Source organism: Tarenaya hassleriana, unplaced genomic scaffold (genome assembly GCF_000463585.1).
Source record: "Tarenaya hassleriana unplaced genomic scaffold, ASM46358v1 Cleome7, whole genome shotgun sequence".
Classification (NCBI taxonomy): Eukaryota; Viridiplantae; Streptophyta; class Magnoliopsida; order Brassicales; family Cleomaceae; genus Tarenaya; species Tarenaya hassleriana.
In genome coordinates, this window is record NW_010969548.1 from 1,951,918 (window position 1) to 1,969,973 (window position 18,056).

At 41.0% G+C, this 18,056-nt stretch overlaps 4 protein-coding genes, 1 non-coding gene and 1 pseudogene across 8 annotated transcripts in view; 4 read left to right on the forward strand and 2 right to left on the reverse strand.

Annotated features, from left to right (window-relative positions):
• The window catches only part of LOC104800784 (transcription repressor OFP2-like), a 4,048-nt gene extending 860 nt beyond the window's left edge, over positions 1–3,188 (forward strand). Inside the window, exons 3-5 of one of the 2 annotated variants that reach the window (XM_010523702.2) lie at positions 638–862; positions 1,022–2,124; positions 2,323–3,188. In XM_010523702.2, the coding sequence (XP_010522004.1) occupies positions 1,719–2,124; positions 2,323–2,990 (1,074 nt within the window). In that variant the 5' untranslated portion in view covers positions 638–862; positions 1,022–1,718 and the 3' untranslated portion in view covers positions 2,991–3,188. Of the gene's footprint in view, positions 1–637; positions 863–1,021; positions 2,125–2,316 lie in introns of both variants that reach the window. The other variant, XM_010523703.1, reaches the window with a different exon arrangement.
• Positions 3,189–4,765: 1,577 nt separating this feature from the next.
• Positions 4,766–11,239, forward strand: LOC104800786 (nardilysin-like). Its single transcript, XM_010523706.2, has 19 exons — positions 4,766–5,416; positions 5,551–5,626; positions 5,715–5,761; positions 5,984–6,096; positions 6,566–6,639; positions 6,803–6,898; positions 6,973–7,092; positions 7,227–7,460; positions 7,613–7,761; positions 8,006–8,162; positions 8,370–8,519; positions 8,615–8,994; positions 9,092–9,241; positions 9,473–9,655; positions 9,792–9,995; positions 10,110–10,213; positions 10,300–10,453; positions 10,538–10,659; positions 10,759–11,239. The coding sequence occupies exons 1-19, from the start codon at positions 4,859–4,861 to the stop codon at positions 11,000–11,002; spliced, it is 3,315 nt and encodes a 1,104-aa protein (XP_010522008.1). The 5' UTR covers positions 4,766–4,858; the 3' UTR covers positions 11,003–11,239.
• Positions 11,240–11,393: 154 nt separating this feature from the next.
• On the forward strand, positions 11,394–14,810 carry LOC104800787 (uncharacterized membrane protein At1g06890-like). Of its 2 annotated transcripts, none has more exons than XM_010523708.2 (9): positions 11,394–11,524; positions 11,673–11,783; positions 11,896–12,062; positions 12,644–12,828; positions 12,921–12,988; positions 13,443–13,575; positions 13,742–13,903; positions 14,029–14,307; positions 14,472–14,810. In XM_010523708.2, exons 3-9 carry the CDS (start codon positions 11,942–11,944, stop codon positions 14,586–14,588), a joined length of 1,065 nt encoding a protein of 354 aa, XP_010522010.1. In that variant the 5' UTR covers positions 11,394–11,524; positions 11,673–11,783; positions 11,896–11,941; the 3' UTR covers positions 14,589–14,810. The 2 variants fall into 2 exon arrangements, with proteins under 2 accessions (XP_010522010.1, XP_010522009.1); XM_010523707.2 differs by having other exon boundaries at positions 11,727–11,783.
• A 67-nt stretch (positions 14,811–14,877) lies between these two features.
• Positions 14,878–14,948, forward strand: TRNAG-GCC. Its single transcript has one exon. It is a non-coding gene; the product is annotated as a tRNA-Gly (tRNA).
• A 117-nt stretch (positions 14,949–15,065) lies between these two features.
• On the reverse strand, positions 15,066–17,040 carry LOC104800788 (annotated as a pseudogene).
• Positions 17,041–17,572: 532 nt separating this feature from the next.
• Positions 17,573–18,056, reverse strand: part of LOC104800790 (B3 domain-containing transcription repressor VAL1-like) — a 5,172-nt gene continuing 4,688 nt past the window's right edge. For both annotated transcript variants that reach the window (XM_010523710.2, XM_010523711.1), the window contains one exon: positions 17,573–18,055. In XM_010523710.2, the coding sequence (XP_010522012.1) occupies positions 17,820–18,055 (236 nt within the window). In that variant the 3' untranslated portion in view covers positions 17,573–17,819. The remainder of the gene's footprint in view (position 18,056) is intronic.

Genomic DNA, 18,056 nt, shown 5'->3' on the forward strand with positions numbered 1-18,056 from the left:
GGGGGGGGGGGTGAGGTCATGAATCATGATGGTGGTGTTCCATGACTCAAAGTTCTCTGGTTTCAAATGCAAGAAAAATAAAATGTTTGGTAGTGTCTTCATCTGATTTTTTATTTGTCCCGAAAAACCCAGATGATATAATATGATTTAGTTATGTTTGGTAGAGGTCGTTTCTTGATATAAATTATCTTGGTGGGTCAACGTTTATAGCTTGGGATATGAACATAAAACAATGTTTTATCAAGAGATAAAATTTGAACCCCTCCTTGTTTTCCAGTTTCCAAAGGAGTCCAAAATTGTCTGCGTACTATGGATTCATGTTGAATTGCATTGGAGTTGCATTTCTAATAATTCCCGGGTTTATGGAGTCTAGAGATTCATATTGCACGGGTAAAAACAGTAAGAAGAGTGTATCTGAACATATACAAATGAATAAAAAGTTCGGTTGTGTCATGAATCCGAGGATTAGGGTACAACGTTTCTGTGTTATAAGAACTCTGTTTTCAAATATACGGTACAACGAAACAGATAAAATAATTGTTAAGCAAAAAATAAGAAAGATTGTTAAACATATAATGATATGATTATAACATATAAACTGAAAGAATCTGACTCCTATGCTATTTCTTGTCCTCAGGCTGATGATCTAAAGACAGACACTGCAAAAGAACACAGAGTCATGCACAAGCATATGGCAAAAAGACTTCACATGCATGGAAGGATCTAAAGATGAATCTTCATGTCACTGAGTTTGCTCCAAATATGCAGTGACAATGCCAACACTTCCAAAACACAAACACCAGAGTCTGCAGTGACAATAACATATCTTTTCCCTTCATCGGTCTCCTCATGAATTTGGCAGGTGAGATTACACCATTCGTAAGTCTACATCTTTGTGTTTCATTCACGTGTGAGCATATTTGTATTTGATGAAAAATACGTATTAGTAGCTTATAAAAAGAGATTATAGATTAGTTTGAGCTTTTGTCTTGTGGGCACTAATGTTGTGTCCTGAACCCAGTGGAAGTTAGTTTTACAGGAGAAGAGGTTGGTTGACTTGGAAAGGGCAAAAGAAGAAAGTGGGTGTCCCAAAAGTGTTAGGCTTTGGTGGACATTTGGGTCCAAAGTGTTTTACTCAAATCATGATTTTGGCGCAAAAAGCTATTCCACTTGTGCAAAGATCCTTGGATAACAGTTGGAAATTGGAATACAGATAAGTCTTTACCAGTTCTTGAATGTGTACAGACATATCTCCTTAAAAAAACAACCATGTTCAGCAAGAAACTGGATCTGAGTCACAACTTCGGCTTGGTAATTTTTTAGGACCACAAACGAAGATTAAAGATTTATGTGGAATGAGTTGGATCTTGTTGAAACTGATATCAATAACCATATAGCTCGGGTGTTTGTCCAAAAGCATGATGTCTGTGCCAGGAAAGACTTGATATTTGCATAATTCTTTGTGGAGGATAGGTTTTGTTTGCATATATTGATTAGTCATGACAGATTGGGTTGAGCGTGTAATGTGATGTCTCAAGTAGTTTGTGCAGGTGATGATGATGGTACAAGCAAAAGTCATTCTATGAGAGCTTTGTAGGCAGTGGACCCCCCCGGCCCCTTTTGCCTACTCTCTTTTACCTGCACAATGACTCTGCACTTCCACAATCTCCAATTTTTTCTTGTAATATACCAAAGTGATAAACTGGTTTTGAGAAGAGATGAGGAATTACAAGTTCAGATGGTCAGATATGATCCCTAATGCATGGTTCCACAAGCTCAAGGACATGAGCAAATCACCCAGGGCTAAGCCTTCAAGCATCAATGGCAAGAAGAAGAAACCCTCTGATTCTCTTCCTCATCCTTCAAGCTTTTACTTCTCCAACAGATTACACGCTTGTTCACAAGCTCATTTCCAGCAAAAGTCACCAAGAAGATCTTTCATCATGAGAAGGGCCAAAAGAAAGACTGTTTACAAGCCATCTCCCAAGCCATTTCATTATTCTCCTCCTCCTCTTCCTCCTCCTGTATCCGCAGGATTTACGACGGATTGGAGTCACAGCATAACCAAGATTCTTCATAACCAAGATTCTTCAGATTGCATGTTCCCGGCTCTTGAAAGCTCTTTGCACTCATTTCTCAAGGGCAAAGGTTGGGCGACTTCCCTATCTGCTGGTGTCGGGGATGAAGGACTTAACCGTTCATCTCTAGCTTATAACTTTAGCATGTCAATTCACCTCACGGACTCTGGCTTGGAGAAGGTACAATTGCTTTCAACTTTGTGTATGGTTATGTTAAACCATTTTCAGCTGGACAGATGCTCTTCCGAGTCATTTCCGTTCAGTTTTTATGATGGTGTTGATGATGATTGCATTCCTCCTGCTTTGTTTGATGATCAACCAGCCTCGTGGTCCCGCTGTTCCAACTTAATAATCAGTTCTTCAGCAGAGGATATCGTAATCGATATGAAAGAGGATGCATTCACGAAGACACCACTTGAAGAGATTGAAGGGTTTAAATCTGTATCACTGAAAATGAGGAAACCCTGCCCTGCAAGTAACCAGGCCAACGGAATGAGGAAAAACCATCTTTCTGCAAAAGTTACAAAAGGAAAAGACGACCGTGACTGTAGAATCCAGAAGAAACATAAAAAACCAGTTTCTGGTGGCAGAAGATCCTTTGTGAATTCTCCAGGGGTAAAACTGAGAGTAAACTCTCCAAGAATTCAAGTTTCTGCTCGTAGAAGCATGTCCCAGTCGCATAGCAAACGAGTTCTGGACAGTTTTGCGGTGATCAAATGTTCAGTTGATCCCGAGAAAGATTTCAGAGAATCCATGCTGGAGATGATGATGGAGAACAACATCACAACGTCAAAAGACTTGGAGGATCTTCTCGCTTGTTACCTTTCCTTGAATCGAAAGGAGTATCATGATGTTATCATCAAGGTCTTCGAGCAAATCTGGTTTGAAACCACCGAGCTGCGTCTGCAATGAAGGAAAAGCTCTAGTGTTAATTACTTCCGGTAACGTCTTACTGTATCATTTATTCAAACAAGAAATAGTTTCTGATATCTTCCTCCGAACAAAAACCAGTTCCATGTTCTGTCTGTAAAAAGCTACAATCATTTTGAACACACCTCGATCAGTAAGCGAGTGAAGATTTTTGTATAAATTAGCACTTTCAAAATGAAATCTAATCGTCTGTATAGCCAACAACATTTTGCCAAACCATTAAAAACCAACGCTTTCAGACTCAAAGTTGGTGTGAAAATGAAAATGAAATGGGTGACCACTTTGGTGCCAAAACATGGAAGAGGAGCCTAAAGAGCATAGTCGCTGGGGAGGAAGAGGACCACTGACACAGAAGATGATATGATATTCACTAAAGAGCAAGGGCAGACACAGATAAGAGATTCAGATTCTAGGCATTTTGTGAATGAATAAAGAAGAGGACCACTTTTGCAGCCCATCTCTCGCCTCTGCAAATCATATTTCCCCCGCCACAGACAAGTGGGTATGGGCGTATTCTTATGAGCTGCTTCGATCATTTGTTGGCTTCTGGTGCTATGTCAGGATTCTCCCTCTCCACACCATACTCGGTTATGAGTTGCATTGTCGGTTTAGAGAGGCAATAGCAACGTGGGGAGTTCCCGGGTTGGTTAGAGAACCAATGCAATGTTTACGCTTGCCTCGGTTACGAGTCATTGCGATTTTTGGATGCAAGAAGAGTGCTAGGTAAGGTTGTTATATGAAGAACCAACGAGATTAGATGAGCTGTTCCCAGAATGACTAAAGAACTTAGTTCCAAAGCTTTCACCATATCGTGCTTACTTGCTTTCAGATCTCTGAGGTCATAAAAAACCGGCATAGTCTTGATCGAAGGATGAGGTTGTTCTGCGTCCAACTCCACACCATTTGAAATCTTAAGCGTGTTGCTGAACGGTCCATGGCCAGGCATAAGATCTGGCAATTCATTCTTCACCAGAACAATTTCTGCAACAAAGTTGATAAACATTAATCGAAACTCAAAGCAATATCTCACCATGCTTCAAACCGAAAATATCAGAAAATCCTGAAGAAAAGCCAAACAAACGCATTCAACATCCAATACCTAGCAATCCTGCATCCACAAATCATTATCAAATTCGAAGCCTGAAGTTCAAATGCGTTAGCCTTTGCCCTCATCTTTGAAAACACTCGACATATATTACCAATTGTCTCTCCCTCTACTGCTTCGTCCCGAGACTCCAAATTTTCAGAAGCACCCATTTCGTGAAGTAGCTCTGAGACAAGTCACTTCAAGGAAACCAAGGGTTTGTTCTTCGCATTGAATTCAGTCAGCTTATCAGTTATCAGTGAAGGGTGAGAGTTTCAGCCTTTGGCGGTCGTTTCGTCCTCGAGCTTACGAATGACCAAGCTACTAGCTTTATCGCAAAGCGTCATTACCCTCTTCGTCCAGATTCGTCAATTTGCTTCAATGGAACCTCTTTTCGTTATCTTGAAAAGGAGACATCTCACTGTGCATTTCATTGCAACTCGACAGCATACTTCTTTCGGTGATTCCTGAACTTGAGAACCTTCTTCGCATAGAATCTCCACCAGAATCCTCAAGCGTTCGAGATTTTCTCCTCCTCAACAAGGCCGTCCTCTACTCCCTTCGAAATCTCACTGGTAATAGCTTTCTTCCTGCGCGGGAGCCCCATTCTCGAGCTCATCCGACAGATTCTACGAGAAATTGAATTGGATTTTGCAGAAATATCAGAATTCTGAAGCCCTGGATTTCGCGATCCGAAAGGGTTTCACAGAGAAACCAGTTCCCGGAAATCGAATCCCATAAAATTTCAAACTTTTCAGTTTTATGAATGAAACTCGCAGGGAGGCAGCAGGGGGTGCACGCCTTGCCAGTCACGTTTTACGAAGCAACAAAGCGTGTGGTTTTTCTTTATCCTAAACGGCTTACACTTCATACGTGCTGCGATAAAAAAACCCAAGCTTCTTTGCTCTTTGAAGAGGCTAGACCTAAGCAAAGCCAGAGGAGAAATTCTCATCTCATCAGTACAGTAGTTTCCGGCGAGACGAGGGCGACAATGACTGCAACACGAATCGTGTCGTCGTCCGACGATGTTGTGGTAAAGTCTCCCAACGATCGGAGACTGTACAGAACGATCGAGCTTGAGAATGGGTTGTGTGCTCTGCTTGTTCACGATCCCGAGATTTACCCCGACGGCTCTGCGGCGGATGCGCACAACACCGACGGGGACGAACACGATGAAGATGAATACGGTAGTGAGGATGAAGATAGCGAAGGAAGCTACGAGGAGGACGATGAGGACGATGAAGACGGAGAGGATGAAGAGGAAGAAGATGGGGAAGCAGATGAAGAAAGGGGCAATACTCAAGGAGGTTCTCAGACCAAAAAGGTTTCAATGACTGTTATTGACTTGAATCTAGAGCTCAATTCAAGCTGCTTCTGTCATTGTATTAGCTTATGCCTATCAATTGTGGAAGAAATCTAGTTCGGAGAACTATGGTTTTTGTTCTTTGTCTTTCTCAGGCAGCTGCAGCTATGTGCGTTTCAATGGGCAGCTTCTTGGACCCTCGTGAGGCTCAAGGTCTTGCACATTTCCTCGGTATGTTCGTCTTTCTCTGTGGGTGACAATGGTAATGAATTCATTAGTTGTCTTTTCCGAGTGATTGAATTCTGCATGTGCTGTGCAGAACACATGCTCTTCATGGGCAGCTCGGAATTCCCTGATGAAAATGAGGTAAGGCTTGCAATTCTTTTCCATAAATGCAAATGGTTTAGCCCTATCTGTGTATCATCTTTAATGGAGTATTCTGCTAATTTGTGAAACTGTGACTGTTGCCATAAAACAATGGGATTCTGCTACTGTGAAAAGCTATAGTCTTGTTGGCATGATTAAATATATTGGGGATCATATGTAGACTCTGTTTGAGCTGGCGATTTGACTCTTTGTTTTTTCTAGTATGACAGTTACTTGTCTAAGCATGGAGGATCCTCAAATGCTTACACAGAAATGGAACATACGTGCTATCACTTTGAAGTTAAGAGAGAGTTCCTTAAAGGTGCCTTGAAAAGGTAACCATAATCAGTTCAAGTATTGGCCTAGTTGCAGAAAACGTCTCTCTCCTTTGACAGTTTTCCGTAAATTAATCAAGGCAGACAGTATATGTATATTTATGCATGCCTATGTTCTTAGTGATAATCCAACGTATCTTTCTTTTTCTCTTAGAGTACTCTTAGGCATTCTTTTGAGCGTCTCTCTCAACATTACTTGTGTAGTGTTCTCTTTTTTCCATTTTGCATCGATATTGTAAAGGAAGTTTTGCAGTTCTCCATATTAGCCTTCTGGTTCCTTGCGTTAAGCTCGAGAATTTTATGTAGCCTAAATGGGTCGCTTGTTGTTTCATCCAAAACCATTTTTTGTATTGTTGTGTTCATATGCAGTATGTTGTCTTTCTTGCTACTCCTACTTCGAATTGTGTCTGTTTCATATTCCTTGTTTGCATGGCTATTTTCACCTCTCATTGGTTGTCCTTCTTACCAGGTTCTCTCAATTTTTTGTTTCACCCCTCATGAAAGTTGAGGCTATGGAACGAGAGGTGCTTGCTGTAGATTCAGGTTTGTTTAGTTGATTTACTAACCCATCTTGCTTCAACTTTCTGTAGATTACTGGGAAAGAGATCTATCTCGAATCGACATTCCCATGTGTCAAGCGTTTTATATAGCTAAAAACGTTGATCTTGATGCCCTACTCTTTACTTAATCACATTTTTTATGGTAGAGTTTAATCAGGCTCTGCAAAGTGATGCTTGCCGCCTTCAACAACTTCAGTGCCATACTTCTGGAACAAATCATCCGTTCAATAAGTTTGCATGGGGTAAGATTTATACTCTTCTTGCACCTTTGAAATATTAGTTCAGGAAGTCATTGTTTCCTTGGTGGCACTTGAAGGTAACAAGAAAAGCTTGAGTGATGCGATGGAGAGAGGGGTTAATCTCCGGGATTGCATAATGAAGCTGTATAAAGAGCATTACCATGGTGGGTTGATGAAGCTTGTTGTCATTGGAGGAGGTAAATTCTCTTGATTTATGTTTGGCTCTGATTCAATGGAAGTTATTATACTTTATCCTGAGACGAATTTGTTTTGGAGTTTGCATTTGTCTCTAATGTGTTTTAGTTTTATCCCTTTCTTTTGAATGTGGCAGAGTCTCTCGATGTACTTGAAAGCTGGGTTGTGGAATTATTTGCTGATGTGAAAAAAGGACCTCAAATCAGGCCGCCACTCAAGGCAGAAGGCCCTATCTGGAAAGCTGGTAACTTATATAGGTTAGAAGCTGTTAAAGATGTTCATATTCTTGACTTGATATGGACGCTTCCGAGTCTTCGCCACGCCTATCTGAAGAAACCAGAAGATTATCTAGCCCATCTACTTGGACATGGTGAGCGATATCTTCGTGCTTATCCTTGATACTGGAGTTTTCTTGGATTGTGTATGCACTTAGATTACATTAAATTGAACAGTGAAGACTTTCAAGGCTGTGGTTTAAGTTGATTTATGGAGGCATAAATTGTTACGAATCTCTGTTTTCAGAGGGTAGAGGAAGCCTGCACTCATTTCTCAAGGGCAAAGGTTGGGCGACTTCCCTATCTGCTGGTGTCGGGGATGAAGGACTTAACCGTTCATCTCTAGCTTATAACTTTAGCATGTCAATTCACCTCACGGACTCTGGCTTGGAGAAGGTACAATTGCTTTCAACTTTGTGTATGGTTATGTTAAACCATTTTCAGCTGGACAGATGCTTTTTGTCTCTTGCATGTTTTAAGTATTTTCCTGCACAGTATTTGATTTTATTATTTTTGGTTGGCCAAGCTGACGTGATGCTTTATTAGAATCATCTTGGTGTTGTCCCCATCCTCATCCTCTATATTTTTGTTAGTTCATTTTCCATCTCATTCTAACCTTATGATTACTTTTATTTGGCAGATATATGATATTATTGGTTATGTCTACCAATATCTCAAACTACTGCGAGACGTATCTCCACAAGAATGGATATTTAAAGAACTCCAGAATATTGGCAACATGGACTTTAGGTATGCTGAGGAGCAGCCTCAAGATGATTATGCTGCAGAACTCGCAGGTCCGTATTTCTCCTTGTTGATTTTTCATCTGCTACTCATCAAGAGTTTCTCTCTGAGGGAACTCTTTTTAGGCATTCACAGGCTTGGAAGAAAATAGTGTCTGTGTATTTGATTTTAATTTCCCCATGCGTTGATGTATGAATGAAACAGAACATATCTTCATGGTCTCTTTTCTTAATTAATAATCAGTAGGTGTCATTGTACAGAGAATATGCTTGCTTATCCAGTGGAGCATGTTATTTATGGGGACTATGTGTACACAACATGGGATCCAGAAATGATAAAGTATCTCCTGGGTTTCTTCACGCCAGAAAACATGAGGATTGATGTTGTTTCGAAATCCATCAAGTCACAAGGTACCTTAATGATTGTGTTCTTGCATGTCTTTTTAACTAGTGGATTGCACATGTACATTTTCTTGCTATCCTTTTATTTATGTTCCATGTTTCAGATTTCCAACATGAACCATGGTTCGGTTCACGATATGTGGAGGAAGATGTTCCATCATCTTTGATGGAAGCATGGAAGAATCCTTCTGAAATAGATACATCTTTGCATCTACCCGCAAAAAATGAATTCATCCCGTGTGACTTTTCCATCCGAGCCATGAACTCCGATGGGGACTCTAAAAATCAGTCTCCCCCTAGATGTATAATAGATAAGGCGCTAATGAAGCTCTGGTACAAGCTTGATGAAACCTTTAAGGTTCCTCGTGCAAATACATATTTCCGCATCAATCTGAAGGGTGGATATGATAGTGTGAAGAATTGCCTTTTGACAGAATTATTTATTAATCTTCTAAAAGACGAGCTCAATGAAACTATATATCAGGCAAGTATCTGATTTTTGGAAGAGTTTTATTAGGAAAAATCTTTTGGATGTTTTTTATTTCTGTCGATGTGTGGGAATAACATCTGATTTTCTGCAGGCCAGTGTTGCAAAGCTTGAAACTTCGTTATCTATGTATGGCGATAAGCTGGAGCTTAAAGTTTATGGCTTTAACGATAAACTTCCAGCTCTATTATCAGAAGTCTTAACTGTAGCCAAATCCTTCATACCAACTCTCGAGCGTTTCAAGGTATGTGCACATTTTACATATATCTCTATGCACTGTGGATATATTCATCAGAACTATGATTCTTGTTCCCATTTGTTAGAACAGCTTCCATTGAGTTTTATCATTTCAATTTGTTTTCCATCGTCCTTTCCTGATGTATATGTCTTTACAACTTCACGGATACGTTTTGAGGAATCGCTTTCCTGTATTTCGAACTTCTGGTTTACAAACAACTAATGAGGGCCCTTATAGGTTATTAAAGAGAACATGGAGAGAGGTCTCAAAAATACCAATATGAAGCCTTTGAACCATTCTTCATACTTGAGACTGCAACTCTTATGTAAACGTTTCTATGATGCGGATGAGAAGCTGTCTGTACTAAATGACCTGTCTCTTGCCGATCTCACCACCTTCATTCCTGAACTCCGTTCCCAGGTAACAGAGGACATTCATTCCCTTCTCGCTAACGCTCAAAATCTTGCTTGCGTATGGTCTCTAGATTTTTTCACGATTGACAATTGCTTAGCTATAACTTATATTTTGTTTTGCCTTTGGTTACCCCTTTATGCAGATATTCATCGAGGCTCTTTGTCATGGTAATTTGTCGGAAGAAGAAGCAAATAATATATCAAATATATTCAAAAGTAGCTTGATGGCAGAACCGCTCCCGAGCAAATTCAGACACGAAGAACATATAACGTGTTTTCCTCTTGGTTCAAATCTTGTAAGAGATGTCAGTGTGAAGAACAAGTCTGAAACAAACTCAGTGGTGGAGGTATCAATAAAATCAACGGTTTCTTGTCATGAGATTATGTCAACAAGGAACTATAGAACATAAAATCATTTCGTTGGTTATAGTTTCATTATACAATTGCCTTCTGATGTTCAGCTTTACTACCAAATCGACTCTGAAGAAGCTCAATCAACAAGGATGAAAGCCATTCTAGATCTTTTTGATGAAATCATAGAAGAGCCATTATTCAATCAGCTCAGGTTAGTTTGGTGCTAAATAGCTATTTCATCGCTTGTTTTCGAACAGGCTTTGCAACTCATGCACGTTCAATTTTACTTTCTTACAGGACGAAGGAGCAGCTTGGTTATGTAGTTGAGTGTGGCCCTCGCTTAACGTATCGAATCCATGGTTTCTGTTTCTGCGTTCAATCTTCAAAGTACAGCCCGATTTATTTACTCGAAAGAATCGATGGCTTCATAACCAGCATTGATGAGCTGCTGGTAAGCATCTGTAGTTCAAACTCAAAAGGAAATTCTCAAAAGTTTCACGGCCTTCCAGCCATTTACTCGGAAATGTAATTGCAGGAGCAACTTGATGACAAATCTTTTGAAGACTATCGAAGCGGTATGATTGCTAAGTTACTGGAAAAGGATCCATCTCTGTCATATGAGACAAATCGGCTTTGGGGTCAGATTGTTGACAAAAGGTAACATGTTCATAGCCCAAAACACCGATTTCCAAATTTGAAAGCATGCATCCACATATTGTTTAGGGCAGATGAAAAGATTGGAGCTTTAATTTGCAGGTACATGTTCGATTTCTCGGTAAAGGAAGCAGAAGAGCTAAGGAGCATCCAGAAGAAAGATGTGGTCGACTGGTACAGAACCTATCTCACTGAACCATCTCCCAAGTGTCGGAAGCTTGCGGTTAGAGTTTGGGGCTGCAACACTGACATGAACGAAGGTAAATCAGTTCCAAAGTCTGCGGAGATCATTACAGATGTTGCGGCGTTCAAGTCATCATCTCAGTTCTATCCAAGCCTTTGCTAAAAAAAAAACCCTACAAGAGAGAGATTATAGATTCTTCATTTCCAACTCTCAATTCATTTTATAGATTCTCCCTGTTTTTATTTTTTGGTTGGTTATTTACAGAGAGATACGGTTCCTGGATATGTTGCTCAAAAAACATGTCTGAATTTATCAGCGTTGCAACATTGGTCCTACAAGTGAGACAATTGTTACAAAAAAAAATTCATAGAAATTTCGTTAAAGAGTATTATTTATTAATTTCACTGCAACATTTGTTTAATTTGGTAATTAATCTCTTAAAAGTATTACGTTTTCAATTCATTAATTACCGTATCTTTTTTAACATTTTCCTTGTGTTTTGCTGTTATTGGTCGTGGGCCCCACCTGCGCAGAACACTTCTCTCTCGCTCTCCGATTCGGCTCTTCCTGTACGGTGCTTGAGTGCTGCTGACTCTCAAAATTGCACAACGGTAGGCTCCTCTTCGTCGACGAGATCTCTTCTTTTCTTCTTCCTCGGAGCTCGAGGTTCCTGGTTCTCCCGAGGTTACTCTCTCTCTCTCTCTCCATTTGGTGTTTTCTCTCTTTGATGAAATTTCGTAGAATTGTTTGCTCATCTCAATCTGAAACCGGCAGATCTAGGGTTTATAGCTTCTAGTGTTGTTAAATCTTTGCCGTTCTCCGGGATTTGCAGTGTTTGCCTTGTTTCATTCCGTTATTGGGTGTTCTAACATCGCCATTGTTGCAGTCGAGCTGCTCCGGACTTTGATCCTCTCGCATTTCGTACGCGTTACGCGCGAATGAGGTTAGTTTCCAGATCGTTTTTGGTTTCTGTGAGTTTTCGCCTTGAATTCTTCCACGTGCTTCCGTATGATTGGCAACTTATGGAGATCTTTCGTCTTTGTGACGGTGAATAGATAATCGTAGATCGTAATTGAGGCGGGGAAAGATAAGAGAACGACGATGAGCGAGGGGCAGAAGTTCCAGCTTGGAACCATCGGTGCTTTGAGTTTGTCAGTTGTGTCGTCTGTGTCGATCGTGATCTGTAACAAGGCCCTTATTAGCACTCTCGGTTTCACCTTTGGTAAGCTACTCCCTTCTTACTCGTAGAGTTTCAAGGGTCGGACTCACTTTTGGTGATCCATGTAGACGTAGAAAGCATTTTCGCCATGATCTACGCGCCTTCTTATGTGCTAATGGTTATTCTGCACGGCTCATGTAGACGTAGAAAGCATTTTCGCCATGATCTACGCGCCTTCTTCTGTGCCAATGGTTATTCTGCACGGTTCATGTTGCTGACTTGATTATACTTTATGCTCTGATGGATGATTAATTTGGCATTAGGTGTCATTTTTTGAGTTTCTTATTTTGTTCCCCTCGGAAACAGGATCCGTAGGAGTATTGCTCATAAAACGTCTGGAACGTTGGAAGAGAAAATATCTATAACAGCTTAACAAAATATTGAAATTTTAGATGTCAGAATTATTTTGAGTGATTCTTGTGGTTTTCACGTATTTAAGGATGCTTGCCAATGGTAAGGTGCCTTGCACATAGTATAGTGGGCATGATGCTGTTACATCCTTTTCGGGAGCTCAAGTTATTGTTGCTGTGTATGTATCGATCTCATAATCCTTCTGTGCTTACCGTTTTTTTTTTAATTCACAGCGACCACTTTGACAAGTTGGCATCTTTTGGTCACGTTTTGTTCTCTTCATGTGGCATTATGGATGAAGTTGTTTGAACACAAGCCTTTTGATCCACGAGCTGTTATGGGATTTGGCATATTAAATGGCATATCCATTGGACTGTTGAATCTTAGCTTGGGTTTTAACTCTGTTGGTTTCTACCAGGTATAGCTTTGTTATTTCAGCTGCCGCGTGATGTGATATCCTTTTATTAATCTGCGCTGATCTAAGCACATCTTCTCTTCTCTGAATATTAGATGACAAAACTGGCAATTATCCCCTGTACTGTTCTCTTGGAGACTCTCTTTTTCAGGAAGAAATTCAGGTTAGTACCTGACCTGTATGGTCAACTTAGATGGTATAATATATGTCCTCTTTATTCTCCTGCCAGATATCCGTAGTCTTAGTGGTAGCTATTTGGAGATTAGTTTTTAGAAATGATGCTTCCACGTAAGGATTTCCTGCTGTAAGGTTCCTGCATGTCGTCTATTCTGTTCCATAGAGTAAATGCTCGACTTTGTTCATCTTTGTACTTCATGGTGCCCTGCTGCGGGCCTAAATCCAAACTTCCATTGTGGTGTATCGTGGAGTGTCTGTGCAACTTACAACCGTTCTTATTACTGTGTCATGTAACCCTTTGCCCTTTCTGTTAATTATTCTTCCTCAGAAATTTTCATGGTGCCTTGGCTATAGCAAGCTATTATTCATCAACGATTAGTCTATAACACTCTTGCTTTCCATTTTACTGTTGTAAATGATACTCTTCATTGCATCTGCAGTCGAAAAATCCAGTTTTCTTTAGCCATCCTTCTCCTTGGTGTTGGAATTGCAACAGTGACAGATCTTCAGCTCAATGTTCTGGGATCTGTCTTGTCTCTGCTGGCTGTTCTCACTACGTGTGTGGCCCAGATTGTATCCGTTGATTTTCTCATTTCTTTCGTTCCTTTTGCCTTTTCTATATGTATTATCTTAGCAAGTACTATTGGTAGTGGGTTTTCTGCTCTATCTAATCCAACATAAAACAGATACCCGTTGAATTCTTTGCTGTTCTTTTGTTACCTTAACCAAATCTATGCAGATGACTAATACCATCCAGAAGAAATTCAAGGTTTCATCCACCCAACTTCTGTATCAGTCTTGCCCATATCAAGCCATGACGCTTTTCATCATTGGCCCATTTTTGGATGGGCTCCTGACCAACCATAACGTGTTTGCTTTCAAGTACACCTCTCAAGTCCTGGTGAGAATCGATGGACTCAGATAGGCAGCACTGACTCTGGACTTTCTCTCATTAAATTTCCGGTTCAATTGCTTTTTTTTTTTAATATCAGTCCATAGTTGAACATGCTTTCCATGACTTTGCAGTTTTTCATTGTCCTGTCCTGCCTCATATCTGTTTCGGTGAACTTCAGCACCTTTCTGGTCATAGGAAAGACATCTCCAGTAACCTATCAGGTCCTGGGGCATCTGAAAACATGCCTAGTTTTAGCTTTTGGATACGTTTTGCTGCGTGACCCGTTCAACTGGCGCAACATTCTGGGAATACTGATTGCTGTGATCGGAATGGTTGTCTATTCGTATTGCTGCACAATGGAGACCCAGCAGAAAGCAAGTGAAACATCACCATCAACCCTGCTGCCCCAGGTAAAAAAATCCCGTCTCTTTTGAGGGATAACCATTGAACGAACTCAATCATTTGGTTTGTGTTCTCGTGTGCATGGACAGAGTACACTGCTTTTTGGTCATATTGATAAGCATAATAATAAATATTAATCAAAAGGATAAAGAGTATTTGTGCCATCTACCAGGTGAAGGAAACCGAGAACGATCCACTAATTACAGCGGAGAACGGGAGCGGCGGAATGTTATCAGAAAGTGTGGTTCCAAAGACCCCGTGGAACTCGAACAAAGATCTTCATGCATAGAGAAGAGCCCATTGCAGCTTGCTGTCTGTATCAGACATTCTTGGTTTTATTTCTCTGGGAGAGGAAGCAGTTTTGCTGTGAGAAAAAAAAAACTTTTTTTTTTTTTTGAAAATCCTCTTCATTTTGCATAGCTGAGAGGAGACAAAAAAAAATACACAAGACAAGTGAGAAGTGCATGTTGATTAAAATAAAATTTATGCATAAAATAGCAAGTTTTGGCTCTTTTGTGTTTCTATTTTGTCTATAGAGTTTAAGTTCTATATTTTATATTGATTCTTTATGTCAGCAAGCACCAGTGGTCTAGTGGTAGAATAGTACCCTGCCACGGTACAGACCCGGGTTCGATTCCCGGCTGGTGCAAACAATAGAGCTGTGAGGATTCCTGCTCCTGCGGCGGTTGGGTCTGTCGCATTCGTCTGACTTTCCTCGGACGATATACAGCCATGTCTGAGCTCTTTCTTTTTTTTTTTCCACGAGTACAAACTTAAATGCATCCTATATACATTATTAGACAACAAACATGGGACAATGTTACAATTACAATGTCTCTTCTCACTCGTCCCTTCAACCAAACAGACAATACACGTTCCAACGAAAACAACGGAATCGCGGTGAAGAACCAATCTAAAACCATACACACAAATTCCCTATCTCCTTTTCGCAGAGAGAATCTGAAGAATAAATAATCAGAGGGCTCCGACTCCAGCCGAACCCCTACATGAATCAACACCACTTCTCCCTGACCAGACCAGCTTTGTTGTCAATCTATTAACAAAATTCTACAAATATCAAATCACGCCACGGTAGAATCAACGATTTTTTTTTATCTTTTTTCTTTTTTTTTGTCAACAGCCACCCATTCCAAACTCCAGCCTTTCTCAATACGCGGAGCTACTCTCACTAGCCGACAGTGACGGCCCTTCAGATTTCACAAGGCTTGAACTCTTGCTACTTATCTCCAGCCCTTGCAATCTCCCTACTCCGTCGTTATGCAGGAATTCCGCTACAGCTTGAGAGTTTGTCATCTCCAATGGGTGAATAGGCATGCTGGGTTGATCCAGACTGAACACAGGCATCTGCATACTCTGACCGTTTGTTGGAACGCCCAGAAACATTGGGGGGTTGTATACCGAAGGACCTGAGATTTCCCCTGTCGCAATCTTTAGCCTTTCAACTTCTTTCCTCAGGGCTTCGTTAAGAGCTGTTTATCCAGAAACAGTGAAGCATTCGTGTTGATCATACAGATTATGTAAATCGAATCATAATCATAAATCATCATCAACACCAAATGCATATAGATCGGAGAGCAAAATGTAGCTGAATCGAGCGTATTACCATCCCGTAGCTGAGCCTGTTGTTCCATTGCTTGCAACCTGATTTTAAGCTCCGTATTTTCGGTAGTCAGTCCATTTGTGTCTCTCTGCACAAGACCAGAAAGCAAATGGACAAAGACATCGGTCTTTAGCTATAACTGAAATAACATACGACTAGAAACTTCCATATCAAGCTACTCATCCGGTGGTTCGTGCACGGCGTTGTGATTAATGTGAGAATCAAGAGTTCTTTCATTATGCAAAACCCTGAGAACGCACATCAAAATGAGAGCAGATTAAGAACCTGGAAGAGAGTGAGCTGAGCAGAGAGAGTAGTGGCTTCGGTTTGAAGTGTCTGAACTTTGCGCTCCAACTCCTGAATATAGCGAGCTTTTCTCTCCTTGGAACGTGCAGCAGACTGCCGATTCGCTAAAATCCTGCATCAATCGCAATCGCCGATCGATTTATACCACGGAAATCATCGCAATCCCAAAGAATGCCATGCACAATGGGAGTTCAGAAGAGGAAAGGAAGAGGACGAACCTTTTGGCGCGCTTAGGATCGACGGCCCAGAGCTCGGCAAGCTTATCGGGAGGCATGGCCTTCTTCGCCTCCATCATTTCGCCGGCGTACATCGCGCAGCCGGCGTCGACGGAATTGCTGTGGCGGGGGCGGGGGCGGGAAGAGGAGGAGGACGGCGGAGGAGTGGCGGTGGAGGAGAGGGAAAGCGGCGAAGCAGAGGGGCGGCGGAGGAGGAGTAGGAGGAGGATGGGAGGAGAGGCTGTGGACGTCGATGAAGGAGGAGAAGAGATCGTCGTCGGAGGGGAGGTCATCGGAGGAAGGAGGAGCTGCGGAGGAGGAGATGAGTGGATCCATGAGCATCAGCATCGACATGTCGTCGGATCGGCAACGGCGATGGAAGGAGGAGGGGTTGGGATCTGCAGCGGAGGTCTTAGCCGGAGGATCAGAGCTCTCCATCCTCCGGATTCGAATTGCGCGACGAAGAAGGAGAACAATGTGAAGATGAAGAGACTCTCTCTCTCTGAAAATGGGATGAACTCAACTGTGAGGAGAGAGAAAGAGAAGTAACGAACTATCAATTGCCAATGATTTCTTGAAAACACAATTTTGTCAAGCACGAAAAATAGTGCCCTCTCTCTTTCCACCGGAATTTCTCTCTCTTTTTTTTTTGTCATCGTTTATTTTCGATTAATGCTAACTAGTCAGTTACCGTCAAACCAAAACGTTGGCAAACATCTAATCATTATTTTTTCATATACAAAAATTGATATCTGCAAATTGAATATAAATTGCGATGCTGTTGCTAACTATGTTACAATAATGCGAATTATATTTAAAGTAAATATCATTCAGAAATGGATCAAATACAAATTTTCTTGGAAAAAAAATGCAAAATTGAACGGCAATTATAACGAAATATATAAAATAAATAAATGTGATTAGAAAAAAAGAAAAAAGAAAAAGAAAAGAAAGGGAAGAATACATAAGGGGGGGAGATTGGTGCATCTTCAATGTCGCAGGCGCACATTCACACGTGAAGGACCCTTTCTCTTGTCTCCCCTCTCTCTCTCTCTCTCTCTCTCTATATATATATATATATATATAGAGAGAGAGAGAGAGAGAGAGAGATGCATTTAATCAATCTCTTAATGACAACCGAATCTCTCTCTTCTCTTAATTAATCTCCTAATCAAAGTCACCAAAATCTCACCCTTCGTTATGCAAAAAAAAGAAAGAAAGAAGAAAAAAGCTCACCCAAGTCAAAGATTTTGCTTGCAGAGGACAACATAAAAAAACAAAACTCAGACTGCCTCCCTCCACCACAGTGGCACAATCCCTTCAAAAATTTCAACCTCCTTACAATTAACTCAAGATGAAGAAACCAAAAAGGACACTGTCACTCTTTGCTTCTGTTTTCTTGATCGGCCACTCCTCCTAACAAACCTCCTCGACCATTCCCACGGCTTTCCACGGCCTCATCTTCTTTCTCCCGCAAGGGAATTCCCACTCCCTCTTTGTTGTAAGGATCGCTATTCAGATCTATCCGACCACTGGTGGATCCTTCTTTCCCTGGCTTGTTCTTGTCCGGCTCTGCCTTCTGGGCTTCTTCTTCTTCTTCTTCTTCTTCCTCTTC

Coding starts and splice junctions, on each gene's coding strand:
- LOC104800786 (XM_010523706.2), top strand. CDS start 4,859: ATGAAACTCGCAGGGAGGCAGCAGGGGGTGCACGCCTTGCCAGTCACG. Junction 8,520..8,614: donor GAAATCCATCAAGTCACAAG/GTACCTTAATGA, acceptor TCCATGTTTCAG/ATTTCCAACATGAACCATGG. Junction 9,996..10,109: donor AAACAAACTCAGTGGTGGAG/GTATCAATAAAA, acceptor TCTGATGTTCAG/CTTTACTACCAAATCGACTC.
- LOC104800787 (XM_010523708.2), top strand. CDS start 11,942: ATGAGCGAGGGGCAGAAGTTCCAGCTTGGAACCATCGGTGCTTTGAGT. Junction 12,063..12,643: donor CACTCTCGGTTTCACCTTTG/GTAAGCTACTCC, acceptor TTTAATTCACAG/CGACCACTTTGACAAGTTGG. Junction 14,308..14,471: donor CATCAACCCTGCTGCCCCAG/GTAAAAAAATCC, acceptor GCCATCTACCAG/GTGAAGGAAACCGAGAACGA.